The 12,969-nt window shown below is 51.6% G+C and overlaps 5 protein-coding genes; 3 read left to right on the top strand and 2 right to left on the bottom strand.

The window, feature by feature from the left end:
* Nucleotides 1-347: 347 nt before the first annotated feature.
* On the bottom strand, nt 348-3,889 carry RCC_08140 (related to nuclear transport receptor KAP120 (importin beta superfamily); the record flags this gene model as incomplete). XM_023773392.1 has 4 exons in its annotated part: nt 348-2,696; nt 2,767-3,138; nt 3,220-3,364; nt 3,624-3,889. The coding sequence occupies 4 exons, from the start codon at nt 3,887-3,889 to the stop codon at nt 348-350; spliced, it is 3,132 nt and encodes a 1,043-aa protein (XP_023629160.1).
* Nucleotides 3,890-4,603: 714 nt separating this feature from the next.
* RCC_08139 (uncharacterized protein) lies at nt 4,604-5,516 on the top strand (the record flags this gene model as incomplete). XM_023773391.1 has 2 exons in its annotated part: nt 4,604-4,814; nt 4,876-5,516. The coding sequence occupies 2 exons, from the start codon at nt 4,604-4,606 to the stop codon at nt 5,514-5,516; spliced, it is 852 nt and encodes a 283-aa protein (XP_023629159.1).
* Nucleotides 5,517-6,127: 611 nt separating this feature from the next.
* Nucleotides 6,128-7,456, top strand: RCC_08138 (probable alcohol dehydrogenase, class V; the record flags this gene model as incomplete). XM_023773390.1 has 5 exons in its annotated part: nt 6,128-6,199; nt 6,264-6,394; nt 6,452-6,477; nt 6,537-6,874; nt 6,932-7,456. 5 exons carry the CDS (start codon nt 6,128-6,130, stop codon nt 7,454-7,456), a joined length of 1,092 nt encoding a protein of 363 aa, XP_023629158.1.
* Nucleotides 7,457-8,662: 1,206 nt separating this feature from the next.
* Nucleotides 8,663-10,030, bottom strand: RCC_08137 (uncharacterized protein; the record flags this gene model as incomplete). The annotated part of the gene is made up of 1 exon (XM_023773389.1): nt 8,663-10,030. One exon carries the CDS (start codon nt 10,028-10,030, stop codon nt 8,663-8,665), a length of 1,368 nt encoding a protein of 455 aa, XP_023629157.1.
* A 1,047-nt stretch (nt 10,031-11,077) lies between these two features.
* RCC_08136 (uncharacterized protein) lies at nt 11,078-12,153 on the top strand (the record flags this gene model as incomplete). XM_023773388.1 has 3 exons in its annotated part: nt 11,078-11,260; nt 11,320-11,764; nt 11,834-12,153. 3 exons carry the CDS (start codon nt 11,078-11,080, stop codon nt 12,151-12,153), a joined length of 948 nt encoding a protein of 315 aa, XP_023629156.1.
* Between the last annotated feature and the right edge of the window lie 816 nt (nt 12,154-12,969).

Raw genomic sequence — 12,969 nt, 5'->3', positions numbered from 1 at the left:
CGATGTGGCCTGTCCAGGACGTGGGGACTCACTTCGTGAAGTGCGTTGCTCGGATTCTATCGTCGAGAGGAACGGTTACCATATAGAAACTGTTCAACAGAAGACTCATTACGTACTACTTCCGACCGAAATAGCCAGTGAATCCTGCAAATTTGCGGTCCATCGAGCCGTAATTTTTCAATTGAGTACCCTATGCCACGGGCCTATCGATTGAGGATGTTTCACTTCGAACAGCTACATGCAAAGTCGGAGAGTGGACGTGCGCCTCACTGCATCGCGGAGCATCTACAATATCGTCTGCAGCTGATGTGTACACACAATTTACCAGAGAGTCCGCAAAGTACCCTCTACATGATCCCCAGCTTAGAGAAACCCTCAACGACTTCCTTATCCACATTCCCCAACCACTGCTCTTGAAACTGCTCCCAGCCCCCGGAAGCCTCAATAACCTGCTGCAGATGATGCTTGATAAAGTCCGTCACGTCGATCGTGTGAACCTCATCCGTCAAAGTCAAGACCCGGCGTCTTGTATCCTCGGGCGCTTCGGACGTCTCACCTGCCACCTCAGCATATACGAGCGAGTCGCCTTTGGTATCTGCCTCGTCCYCTCTCAACTCGCTCACCACATCTGTCCACATGGACATGAGTGATTGTAGGCTGAGGAGGATAAAGGGCTGATTCGTCTCCAGCAACTTCGTTAACGCTATGCACATAAGCTTGCGTCGAGAAGGGCTGCCAATGGTCTCAAAATGGGAGAACCACTCCTCGAGAAGCCACTCCATCGTCACCTCCAGCTGCTCTCCGTTTGAAGACTCCCTCACAGCACGGAAGAAGCCGTCCAGGGAGCCGGTAATTGCTCGCGCGAGAATGGCAAAGTAGTCAGTCTCGACGATCCCATCCACTGGAGGGTCCTTTGCAAGTGGGCCGGTGGTACAGTGAGCGATATAACTCCCTCGAAGACCACGGAGGAGCTTTGGGAAGAATCCGACATCGCCTGCTGAATCCCTCGTTCTTGCAAGGTCGATGATGAGGGAGGCTGTCGCATTGTTGAATTCCCCAAGAGGTAGATTGACCGCCACTTCTGGTTGTGTAGAAATCCGTAGCATCGTTTCCACCAGATTACAAACTGTGCCATTCGAGGTTGGTCCAAGAGTTGCGAGCAGATCTGAAAGTGCCACCAATAAAGGTCCTCTCACAGCAGCTGATAGCATGTATTGCGGAGAGAGTATGAGGTATGATTCGGTGATATCCAACGACTTGTGCAGGCTCTCTGAAGCGAATTCAAAAATCTGATTCAAGAAAGGCACGAGGTCAAGCAGCCCAGAAGATGCAGCTTCCGAAGGCGTCTGTTGCAGAATCGCACCCCACAGCTCAAGAGCATCCTCAAGCAGATACAGCTGTGTCTTGGAATCCGCCTCAACAGCACCCTGGATGATTGGATATACCATCGAGTGCATCGGGAGCGATTTCTCCTTCATGGCATTCACCAGCCTTGTAAGGATTGTGAGAAGTGCCGTCTTCATCATGTGCTCCTCCCCAGACTGCTCCCACAGAGGTGGCAGAAGGTTGACAATACGCTCGGCGAAAGGTGTAATGTGCGAGTCCAATCTCTCAACCATAATACTAATAGTGTTGAGCATTGTCAGTTTAGTCTCTGTTGACTCAACAGACTGAATGAGCTGCATCAGATGAGTGAGTATCGTTTCAGCGTACGGCAGAAACTGCTCGGCTTCAAAGTCCCAGTCGTTGGCGACATGGGCCAGCTGTCTGCCAGCTGAAATTCGGACAACCTCATCGTTGAGGGCGTCGTCCGGGTTGAGAAGATGTTGGAAGATCTGGTAAACAATTGGCCGAGCAGCCTGTGAAATCTTCACAGTGCACCATTGGCCCAGCAGAATGGTCACTCTTCGCCGTAGGATGTAGTATCCAGGCTTTTCCTTTTGCACATCACCCACGAGAACATCCCGTATGAAGGCGTCGAAGTCAACGTGTTCGTGAATGACCGGTGCAGCCAACCCAATCGCCGTGTACACCGAATCCTTGAACATAATGTCTTCATATTCGACTTTTGCCACGGAGTAGAAGACACTAAGCAGTGGCTCGACAACAATCTCCTTGTAGTTGATGGCCAGGTCGAGGAAGAGCTTCTCCGAGCAGGAGCGAACGGAGAACTCCCAGTCTTCGCCCTCTCCTTCTTCGCGCTTCTCCCACTCCTCAGGTTCTTCAAGCCATTCGTGCAAATCGCTGGCCTTGAAAACGAAGAATTGCGTCACGAGAACATTCATAGCCTCGCGGATGAACGCCTCTGTTAGTATATTCTCTCGCACGCTCTTGGTGGCCTGCGTCTTCTCCTCTTTGTCTTCCGGAGTTCTGGTCTTGAAGTTCAGCGCTGGATTGTGGACCATTTTGACGCACGCACGGATGATGAGCAGTCCTTTGAGAGCGATCGTCTCTGAAAGCTGCTTCTTATCGGCAAGGAAGCCGCCACGAGATTGCTGGTCAAACGAGACAGCTTCCTTAGAGCCGAAGTCTTTCCCAACCTCTTTGATCAAACTCCAGTAAGATAGCGAAAGCTCAAGCGAGTTTGGCAGCAATACGAAAGCTGCGGGGTGGGTCTTGGACATTTCGTTGTGAAGTTTGGCGAGCTGCACAATGTGACCTCCCACTTGGCTGAACAGCATCTCGTGGTTTTGCATCTGGGCAGATTCATCAGCACTTCACCGACAAGAGCATCCAACTTTGTAGTCCCCGTTCGATCTGACTTACTTCTGGGTTGATGCTGTTTAGTAGTGGGATGAACGCAGCGAGGTGATCGATCGTGAGGCCCCAGAACGATGCTGCCGTGGCATCTCGGTTCGGGTGATCATACCCGGCAATAAGCAGTCGCCCTGCCAGTTCAACAGCGATGATACTCAACTCCATCTGTTCCAGTTCTCCGTTGCGCCACCTTTCCACTGCGCGCGCGTATAGACCACCAACGACCGAAATGATCTCAGGAGCTGCGGCTTGTAGCTGACGGCGACTGAGTTGTAGCCTGGCAGTCGAGAGTTCCTTGACGATGTTCAAAAGTGCAAGAAGTGCTCTTTTGACATGCAGCGGGTCTGAGGTTTGCAGGACACCAAGGAAATCTGAAATCGCCTGTACAACGTTAGCATATGAAGTTCACTCAAGGCAGCAGCATCGTCGAAGATCGAGATCAGGTGTACAGGGAAAGCATACTCCCGGCCAGTCATTTGGAAACTCGTATCTAGCGATTTTGGCAATGAAGAGGGCATTTTGTCGAGCCAGATTGTCTTTCACCTCCCMCAAGAGACTGCCCACCAATCGAGATCGAATAACTTGCTTGTCTTCTTTCGACACCGCACTGTACAATGAGAATGTTCGTTAGTGAAGGATGTCCTACATTTATAGCATGCATGGTTTGCAGGATCCAATCGCCGCAATTGCATCCAATSCCGTGCAAGAGTCGTTGATCACTGAAGATTTCTTGTGTCACATGAAGAAGCTCAACAATGCTATCGATCATCTTGTGGTACGTCGCCAGGGGTGGTTCCAAGCACAAATTGTATGCAAGTTGCAAGTTCTAGTGCAACACTTCACAGCTGACTTGATGGTAGACTTACTTGGTCGCCGTCTTTCGCCAATACTTGTCGACTCCATTTTTGAGCGCGATGATGGCTAAGAATCGCACTTCTTCAGGCAGTCTCGTATCGATGTATGCGCTTTGAAGGTGCACATAGTAGCTTGGCGATTTTTCCCACTGGCTCAGCTGTTTGGTTCCGGTTTGAATCTGTTGTGGATCTGAAGACGAGGCCGATTGCAGCGTTCGTACAATGTTGGTCTCGGTGAGCGGATTGGCCTCGCCGCCCACTTCGATTGAGAACTCCATGGCTAGACCGCCGCGAGTTGATGTTTGTCCAGCCAAGCGGCAAGCGCAGCGAAAGAAGTGATGTTCAGGTGGGGGTCTGAAGTCGCGGCGAACCAGATTTTTTGACAACCCATCTGGCGGGTATATACCTGTGCTTATACGATCTCTTCCATTTTCTCCTTCAACACTCCGGCTTCAGAAATTTAGACGATCTATCGTATGATGTTAGGTCTGTTGAACATGCCGGTCAGATCAAATACCTCCTCCAAGAAATTGATACGAGCTTAACCGCACTGATTTATCGATCTCCGTAAGGACGGCAACAAGCCTCACTCAAGAGTCAGACAGCTGCTCTTGCTCTGCTCTGCGCATGTGACCGCGTGCTCTTACCTTATATACCTCGAATAGATACTTTACCTCCATCTCACTTTACTCCGCTTTTGACCACTGCCACTGCCACCCAAGCGATCCACCCCGCCCGACTTGACCGGCTCCGCTCTACCTACAAATCTCCCATGTCCTCCGCCCGCCACCCGACCCCGATCCGCCCCAGACCAAACAACCACAGCTCCCTCACCGACGCCGCGGCCATCGTCCACACGATGTCTGCATAGGCGCTGCGTGGGCCACACGAGCAGAATGACTTGAACAATCCGGACATCATTGCTGCTGCAATCGTGCGTCCAAACAACACAATTCAAGCCAGTGCCCCCGCTCCAAACAGCACACGCTGCAATGGCGAAACAGCGTCGACCAGCGGGGAAAACAACAGGCAAGACCGAATCCAATGCTACGAGCGTTGTCTCGTCCACAGTGTCTTCGCGCTTCCCGTCAAGAGCAAGCTCGCCAACACCGAGGCAACCATTCCGTTTCATGGACCTCCCGGCCGAGCTCAGACTCCGCGTATATGAGCTGGTTTTGCTCATGCCGGAACCGCTCGACTTGCGTGAGCTTGTTCCCACATGGTCACACCAGGGGAGTGGCATCGCTAACGTCATGCATCACAGACTCGGACAACTGGCGTGTAGTCTACCCACGCTTCGCCCTCTTCCTCGTCAGTCACCGAATGCACGAAGAGGCATATCGAGTCTTCTACGCTCAGCCCATTCGCCTCTTTCCGGCTCCCGCCGGTCGATTCTTCAACACCAAGAAGCCACTGCTAGCACGTCTGCCCGTTCGATACCGCGAGGCCATCAACACAGTCGAGCTACGACTCGGACCTGGATGGAGCCGACCACCCCGCTGTCAAAATGTCCAGCCTACGCTGGGCTTGATGGACTGCAAGAACCTGAGGAATCTGAAGATACTTGTAGAGTGTGACCCGAGTGATAGCTTCTTCAATGGGTTTCGTGGGTCCGGTGCGACGGAAGAGACGTACAAATGGTTCTGTGTCGATCTACTGGCAGGCATAATGGAACAAGTGCCTGCCCTAGAGACAGTCGAGATCGATGCGTGGGTTAAGAGAGACGTACCCATCGTCACAGCTCTCCAATCCTTGGTTGAGAACGCCAACAAACGACTGTTGTGGGGACCGTCCTTGAAACAGCGAGAGATCGAAGATGAGCTGCGTCTCCTCAGTCTGGGACATGCAATGTCGACCTTGAGTCTGGCAAAGCAAGCTCCGAGATTGGTCGAGGCCCAAGCATAGTCCTGCTCAAGCCGCTTACCATGATTTACATGGATGCAGCATCCTACCACGCCGGAGTGAATATCCGCTGATATCACTCGCAAAGACATCTTGCGACCGTGCTCATTTGCCCTTGGGCGAAGAGGTTCTTCGTGCCAATCAAACGTCGACGTAGAGCAGAGTCAATATTGAAGGGAGTGCACTCGGCTGAGATTATATGTTGTATATGATTCCAATCCGCTTACTTCACCATCTTCTGCCATATCCTTCAGTGACAGATGTGAGGACAATGGTATATTCTGTGCCCCCTCGTTCATTTTTCACCTGGTCTGAGACTTTCGCCTAAGCGGAAACATATCCAATGCGTCTCGAACTACCCCCAGGAGATGTGGATACCCATGGGACTAACAAAGCATTCCAGTGCGATGCTATCATGCGAGCCATGTCATCGTCGACGGCGTTAGGACTTAGAGAATGGTAAAACCTAGACACTTACACGACTAGAACACCATGCGGAGCTCCGATCATGACGCAAGTGTTTTGGCATTGTTTATTAGGAGGGACAGAATTCCGCCCCACCATGGGCTTTTCCCACCTCAACAATAACTTATACAACCACAAGAGCGATCAAAATGGCCGCCAAAGAAGACTACAAGTTCGCAGGATGGATGGGCATTGACAAGGAGTCTGCCAAGGGCAACATGGTATGAAACATGTCCGGTATTGGCTCTTGCTTGTTCCTCTCTTGCTGATATCACTGCTGCAAAGGTCTGGCAAGAGTTCCCCGATGACCGCAAGCCTTTTGAGGAGACCGATGTCGATATCCAAATTACTCACTCTGGTATCTGTGGTTCCGACTTGCACACTCTTCGCTCCGGATGGGGACCAACCCCCTACCCGTAAGCACTTGAAGACGCTCTCGATTGTATATGAAGCTGACGTGTCTTCGTTCGCAGAGTTTGTGTAGGCCACGAAATCGTTGGTAAGAACTTTGAGTGCAAGATTTTACCTCCAAAGATGGGAACTGATTTGGCTCTATAGGCAAGGCCGTCCGTGTCGGCTCCAAGGTCGAGAAGGGTATCAAGGTCGGCGATCGCGTTGGAGTTGGCGCCCAGAATCTCAGTTGCTTGAAGCCAGACTGTGAGGAGTGTTCTTCCGGCCTGGAGAACCACTGCACGCAGACTACCAACACCTTCGCCGGCAAGTACCCGGACGGCTCTACTTCGTACGGAGGATACGCCGACTACCACCGTGCACCAAGTCACTTCGTGTTCAAGATCCCAGAGGGAATCGACAGYGCTGATGCCGCTCCCATGCTTTGTGGAGGCATTACGGTCTATAGTCCATTGAAGAACAACGACTGCGGTCCAGGCAAGAAGGTTTGCATGCATTACTTGGTCAAACTTCCGAAACCTTGTAGACTGACACTTCTCCAGGTCGGTATTATCGGAGTCGGAGGTTTGGGACATTTCGGTGTTCTCTACGCGAAAGCCCTTGGAGCCGACAAAGTTGTTGGTATCTCACGCCGCAACGACAAGAGGGAGGATGTCCTGAAGATGGGAGCTGATGAGTACATCGCGACCGAGGAGGACAAGGACTGGGCCAAGAAGCACTCCCGTTCGCTCGACTTGATCATCTGCACGGTGTCTAGCCCATCGATGCCTCTCATGCAATACCTCCAGCTGCTCCGCGTGAAGGGAACCTTCATCCAGGTCGGTGCTCCAGAGGACAAACTTCCCGACATGAACGCTTTCGCTTTCATCGCCAAGGGTGTCAAGTTCGGGGGTAGCATGATTGGCCCACCAGCCCAGATCGAGGAGATGTTGAAGTTCACCGCCGAGAAGAACGTCAAGCCTTGGATCAACAAGTACTCCATGAAGGAGGCCAACAAGGCGATTGTGGACTTTGAGGCTGGCAAGGCCCGCTACAGAATCAGTCTGGTAAACGAGCACTTCTTGTAGAGATTCACGAGAAAGGGTTGAATGTAGTTGCGCACACACMCATATGGCCTAGCTATAGATGATATTACGAATGAAATAAAACGAAAGAGAACCATGAAGGATAACTTCGATGTCGAGTGAAATGAGCGACGTGAAGTCAAGATGTTCCATCAAGGTGCATTTCTATTTCACCTGTGATCATCGTCCAGGAAGTAAAACGGATGATCGCCGCGCTGCCTGCGTGAACAAGAGACGTTTTCCTCTCTACAGATACCATCCTTGATGCGATATTAAGTTGAGGCATGCTTTTACACAGGTGAGTGAATATGTGGTGTTTTTCGAATGATTCTATCAATTGCGACTCTATTATCTATACGCTCTTAGAACTACTTTCCTTATGCAGCGTATTAATACGCCATTAGACAAAGCACWGGCCGCTCGAACTGAAGGGGTGGTACTGTTGCTGTTGTAGGGGGTAGCAGAGCTAAGTGCTAGCGTACGCAGGCCAACTGAATATCGAATGAACGCTTCTTAATGCGTTCTGAAGATTCACTTTAGACGGCTATCACATGCGACCGTAAGAGAGACATGGACCCGCCCGCGCACGTCCTCATTGACATTGTGATTATCGTACAGGTGCGTCAGCCTCGGACAGCCTCGTATTCGGCCATAGTGGTTGCTGCTACAGAAGACCATAGGGTGGCTGCCTAGATTGTCCCTACTTGGCTCTGTTCACAAAGCTACTAATCCGCCAACGTAGTCATCGATTTCACCGTGGGCAGCCTGTCGGGCTTCCATTCCATCCTCGACCATCGGAGAGAAATGCTACAGGGTACCAGGAGACTCTACATTAGCAGCCAGGGATATCCACGTGGTGGGCTTCCTAGCCCCTGAGAAGATGAATCTTACTACGTTTATGTACTCCTGCACTGCCCCGGCCGCCGGAGGGATCCGCAGTCCTTGTATCTGACAGGATGTTCCTGAATACCACGGAGCACCCTGTAAGACGGCAGATTGGCAAAGACTCTCAGCAAAAGTCACCTGATTCGCAGTCGATGAGGCAGTTGATTCTCACATCGTCTTTAACTCGATCCGCTTGATAGGAATCGCCTCCATCGAGATCGAGATCGTAGGCTATGCACCACCAAGGTCATTGGCCAAGTTATCGATTGCACGTGGTACCGTCTTTGAGAGTAGATCTCCGTGCTGCAAGGTTGCTTCATTATATCATGTTGGAGACTCACAACCAGGAACATAGCGCTTCGCGCTCGATGCCCACAAGAAGTGSGTCGTCATGAATCCGACCATGCAATCCGCGTAGATTCGCATGTTGCCGGTTCCTTGCCAGCCATCAGGCAATGCTCGCCCAATCTTTCGCCTCTCCTCCGCTGCCTGCAGCACGATTGTGTTGTGCAATTCTATTGCCGCTACCAATGCCTGTCCTATACTTAGTGACTCTCGCTCTGCTCGAAGCAAGATGTAGTTCATCTGGTCTCCATTCGTATGATCGTTCGCCAGACCCACGAGATCGTTCTGAATCCCAACGGCCGAGGTGACATAAGTCTCTAGAGCGTACGAGGCCTGTTCAGCCAATTGTGTTTCCTGTGCAGTGAAAAAACAGTCTCGAAGAATCTCCATGAAAGGCGACAAGCCCATCGTCGCTGCCCGTGACTGTGAGTATTCGTCCACGGTGAGGTTATCGATGTTTTCTCTGCATGAAATTTCACAATGGTATCCCCTGAAAATGTCGAGGATTTTTCGAGCCACCCTCTGCAGTGCCTCCGCTCCAAGCAAACGCTGGGCCTGCTGGACGAACAAATACGTGACACCGGCCGCGAGACCACCAGATGGGGAGCGACTGGACGACCATAACAAGTATTGGACCTTGGCACGTTGTAATGGACCAAGGACAGGAGTGAGCTTTCGCGGGCTCGCTTTGGTTTGGCAGGACACTTCCAGGAGGTGCATACATTGTTTCATGGCCATCCTCGCCTCTTTTGCGGGCATCTTCTCGGTCACATCGTCAAAGAAGCAGAAGAGATGAAACCATGCGCACATTGCAAGTAAATGATTCGCATCATACACCTGCGGAAACGCTTTGCGAAGAGTCTTGACTTCCTTCGTTGCGGTCTCTATTGTCCAGCTGTAGCTTTTGGCAGCAGGTAAATCTTTCGGCATCGGGAAGGCGAGAAAATGCTCCTTTGAGAGTGGAGCGATATCGAGTGCAGGAGCGTTCCCAACGGTGACGGGTGCGGTAGTGTCTGGTAGGTGTAGAGCAAATGCATCGACATTGATGGAGGCCGGAATGGAATGTTTGGGGAGCCAGTGTGCAGTCAAACCACTCTCATTCCTTTTGGCATCGGCTTTGTCTGACTCCAAGGCTCCAGGCTGGTGTACGTCGTATTCCGAGACCGAAGGTTGAGCTGAGTCAAACCTCTCCGCCGAGAGACTGTCATTTGTAGATGCAGCGGAGCTCTCGATCACAAATGGACAGCTGATCATCTTAGAGACTGCCACACTGCCTGGTTTCGAGAACTCAGTCCTGGTCGAGGGGTGTTGGCTGAATCGTATCATGTCTTTGCTTAAGAACTGCATTCGGACTTGCAGCGGTTGGGATAGAGGATTATTTTGATTTCTTTTTTTTTTGTAGAGCACGCTTCCCGTCCAGTCCTATATGTGCGAGAATAATGTAGCAGCACCGGGGTGAAAGTCCAAAATTAGTGACAGCGGGATCGTAGAGACCATTGCATCTCCAATTTCAAGAACCATGGCCGTAGAGGCCGGGCGAAAACGTGGTATTCGAGCTAGCAATGGCAGCCGAATCCGCGCGGAGTGGCGATTGATGAGCCATTCTTCCAGTGGCTAGGGACTTCCCTACGATGACAGCCTGGTATCAGTGATCACTGCATAGCATATGGCCTGCGCGATAGATGACTGTAGAAGCTTATCCCCGCACAGGAACAGCCATCCAGGGGGTTTCTCACCCCTCGAAGTACGGAAATTACATAGATTGTGTGTCTAGTTGGCTTACGAATAGGCCGTCGTCCTTGTATCTGGCGAAAAGAGTCCGGAATCTGACAAAATCCATCTCATAGCCACACAAACCCGGCTTCTTAGTCTCCCCGGAGCATTTTGGTACGCATCCTAGAGGTTGTAGACCTTGCGACGGAGATTTCCATAGGCGGAGTTGATTGAACGATAGGCTTCCTTGGCTAAACCAGGTGCTTGCGTGTTGGATGGTGTGACGTTCATGGTGATCAGAGATCCGTGATAGCGCCAAGAGCGCGTGGCCGGAATTAGCGTCAAGGATAAACTCTCAAGTGAAGGGAATCCATCATCCCAGAAAGGAACCGGCCGGGCAGCGCTCTGATCGGCTAATCGTAATTTCCTTCCTGGTCAGACTGGACATAAGTTTTGAGCTGCTAGGTCCACCGTATCCAAATAGAATTTATAACCTCGTCGATGGGTAAATCACGGCCCGGAAGGTTTACAGGCCAGCGACGCAAAATCCGAACAAGAGGATTTGGTCAAGCCGGTCGCCAACGACTGGCCCACTAGCTTGACATATATATCCTGTCCATCCTGCAAAAGACACAGACTCACGAGCGCAAGCCGGAACGGATACTTGCCCACGTCGCTAAGATGGCCCAACCAGTACCACCCTCGAATACCAGCGCCCTACCGCCACCGCGCGAGTTGCTGCCAGCGACAACAAACCCACACCTCCTCGCGATGGGAAGTTTATCGCTCTACAACTCCATTCTGCTCCTCACGTCTGCCGCACTCTTACAACACTTTATCGTCTTCGGGCTTGGCGCACTCCTGGTAAGTTCGAGGTCTCTTGGTCCTTCATGATCCACAGCTTGAACTCATCAACTCTCCAGCGAGGATTTTCACGAAACCGCTTGTTGGACTTGYATTACATTACCTTTTTGTTCGCCCTCAGTCTCGCGGTCGGACCAGCAGTCTTTCTGTTGGATCTGAAACTTGATCAAATCAAGGTGCTGTTCTTCATACAGCATTTTGCCATCGAAGCAATGATCTGCACGCGTGTCCTATTACCGACGCAATTGGTGAAAACTCGAAGCGGCCCGATCCTCTTCGCATTGTGGACGGCACTGTTCTGCATCACGGCTGTGGTCGTGTTGGATCAATTCCATCACAAGTCTGCGATGATAGTGGTGTTCTTATCACCCATCAGCGACGCGTCAACGGCAGTGTCGGGGCTTGWCCTGGTCTTGAGATGGATGCGATCAACGAACAAATCTGCTTTTGGGCGGGAGAGAATCAGGGTGGAGGGACTCGCGGGCATTGGATTCATGGTGCATGGTAAGCTCCCCTCGCCAATTGCTTCCTGTATCGGTGGGAAGTGCTATCGACTAACACAGCGCTGTGCAGGTATAGTGACTGTGTGTATAGCACCCATCTTCACCTGCGTCATTTATGCCAAGCTGCATCCGGATTGGTACGCTTACGCGTGGGCGATGGTGTGGTCGTCAGCGTACTTTACAATAGGTTTCTGCATTCCCGCCGTGGGATTTTGGTTCTCGAACTTGAACTGGTGCTGCGGACGGCGGCGGAGAGTTTTACCTGGAGAAGCAGGATGGCAGGACGCTTGGGCGGTAGAGGATGGAGGAAGATCTGCCAGACGAAGCGCAAGTCATTCGCCGGCGATGGCCTGCGATGAGGCCCTGGAGTTCAAGGAGCCCTTCCACTGAGTCGGGAATGTTCCAATTGATCAGCAGATCCCGTATTCTCCATGCTTTCTGCTCCAAGTCCAAGGAGAATCTGCATATGGGTAGTGCCGAAACGCGCTCCGCGATGTTCGCTGCATTTGTTGGCGTGCAATGTCTCATCCCATCGGCGTCACACTTCGTTCCAAGACGGTAGCGAGATCTCGTCGCCACTCTCTCGAGTCTCGACGTTTTGCACACGTTATCTGGCTCCACAATCCGGCAAGAATCTGGTCCGTTCGAGAGGATCGACCTCCGCGGTGCGAAGACGCTGGWTGAAGATCCGTGGATGTCGATGCATGGAAGTCGGATGGCACGCGCCGCGCTCATCCTTCATGCACGCTTTTTCCGAGTAGCCGAATCGGGCCAAGAACGTTCAGAGTCAAAGCTAAACTCGTGAACATCTATCATGGTGAATTCGCCGAGCTACAAGAGAGGGATTGATTTGAATCTGCAAAAGGCGACGTGGGACACGTCTTGACACGTTCCCACCATGTTCAGTCTCTTACTGTTCCCCGAACAACCCCATACCTCAATGGAATGCTGTAGTAAAGCACAGATTCTAGCTAATGCATCAGTGCATGCAAACGTCCCAATCTGTTGAATGCACATACCATCAGAGAGGGGCTAGTACCACATTAGTTTGGAACATTGGCCCCATGTGACGGCAGACTACAGATGATAGACCACATATATTGCCCTCAGCCTGTTCGTCCTTGAGCCTTCCATTGCACACAATCCTCGACAGACATCTTCAAGGAGCATTCGTCAAGCCAAGTCGACCAAACCAATCCTGTCAGT

This window comes from Ramularia collo-cygni, assembly GCF_900074925.1.
Source record: "Ramularia collo-cygni strain URUG2 genome assembly, contig: RCC_scaffold13, whole genome shotgun sequence".
Lineage (NCBI taxonomy): Eukaryota > Fungi > Ascomycota > Dothideomycetes > Mycosphaerellales > Mycosphaerellaceae > Ramularia > Ramularia collo-cygni.
Note: the sequence above shows the minus strand (reverse complement) of the source record. Positions and strands in the feature narration are given on the sequence as shown.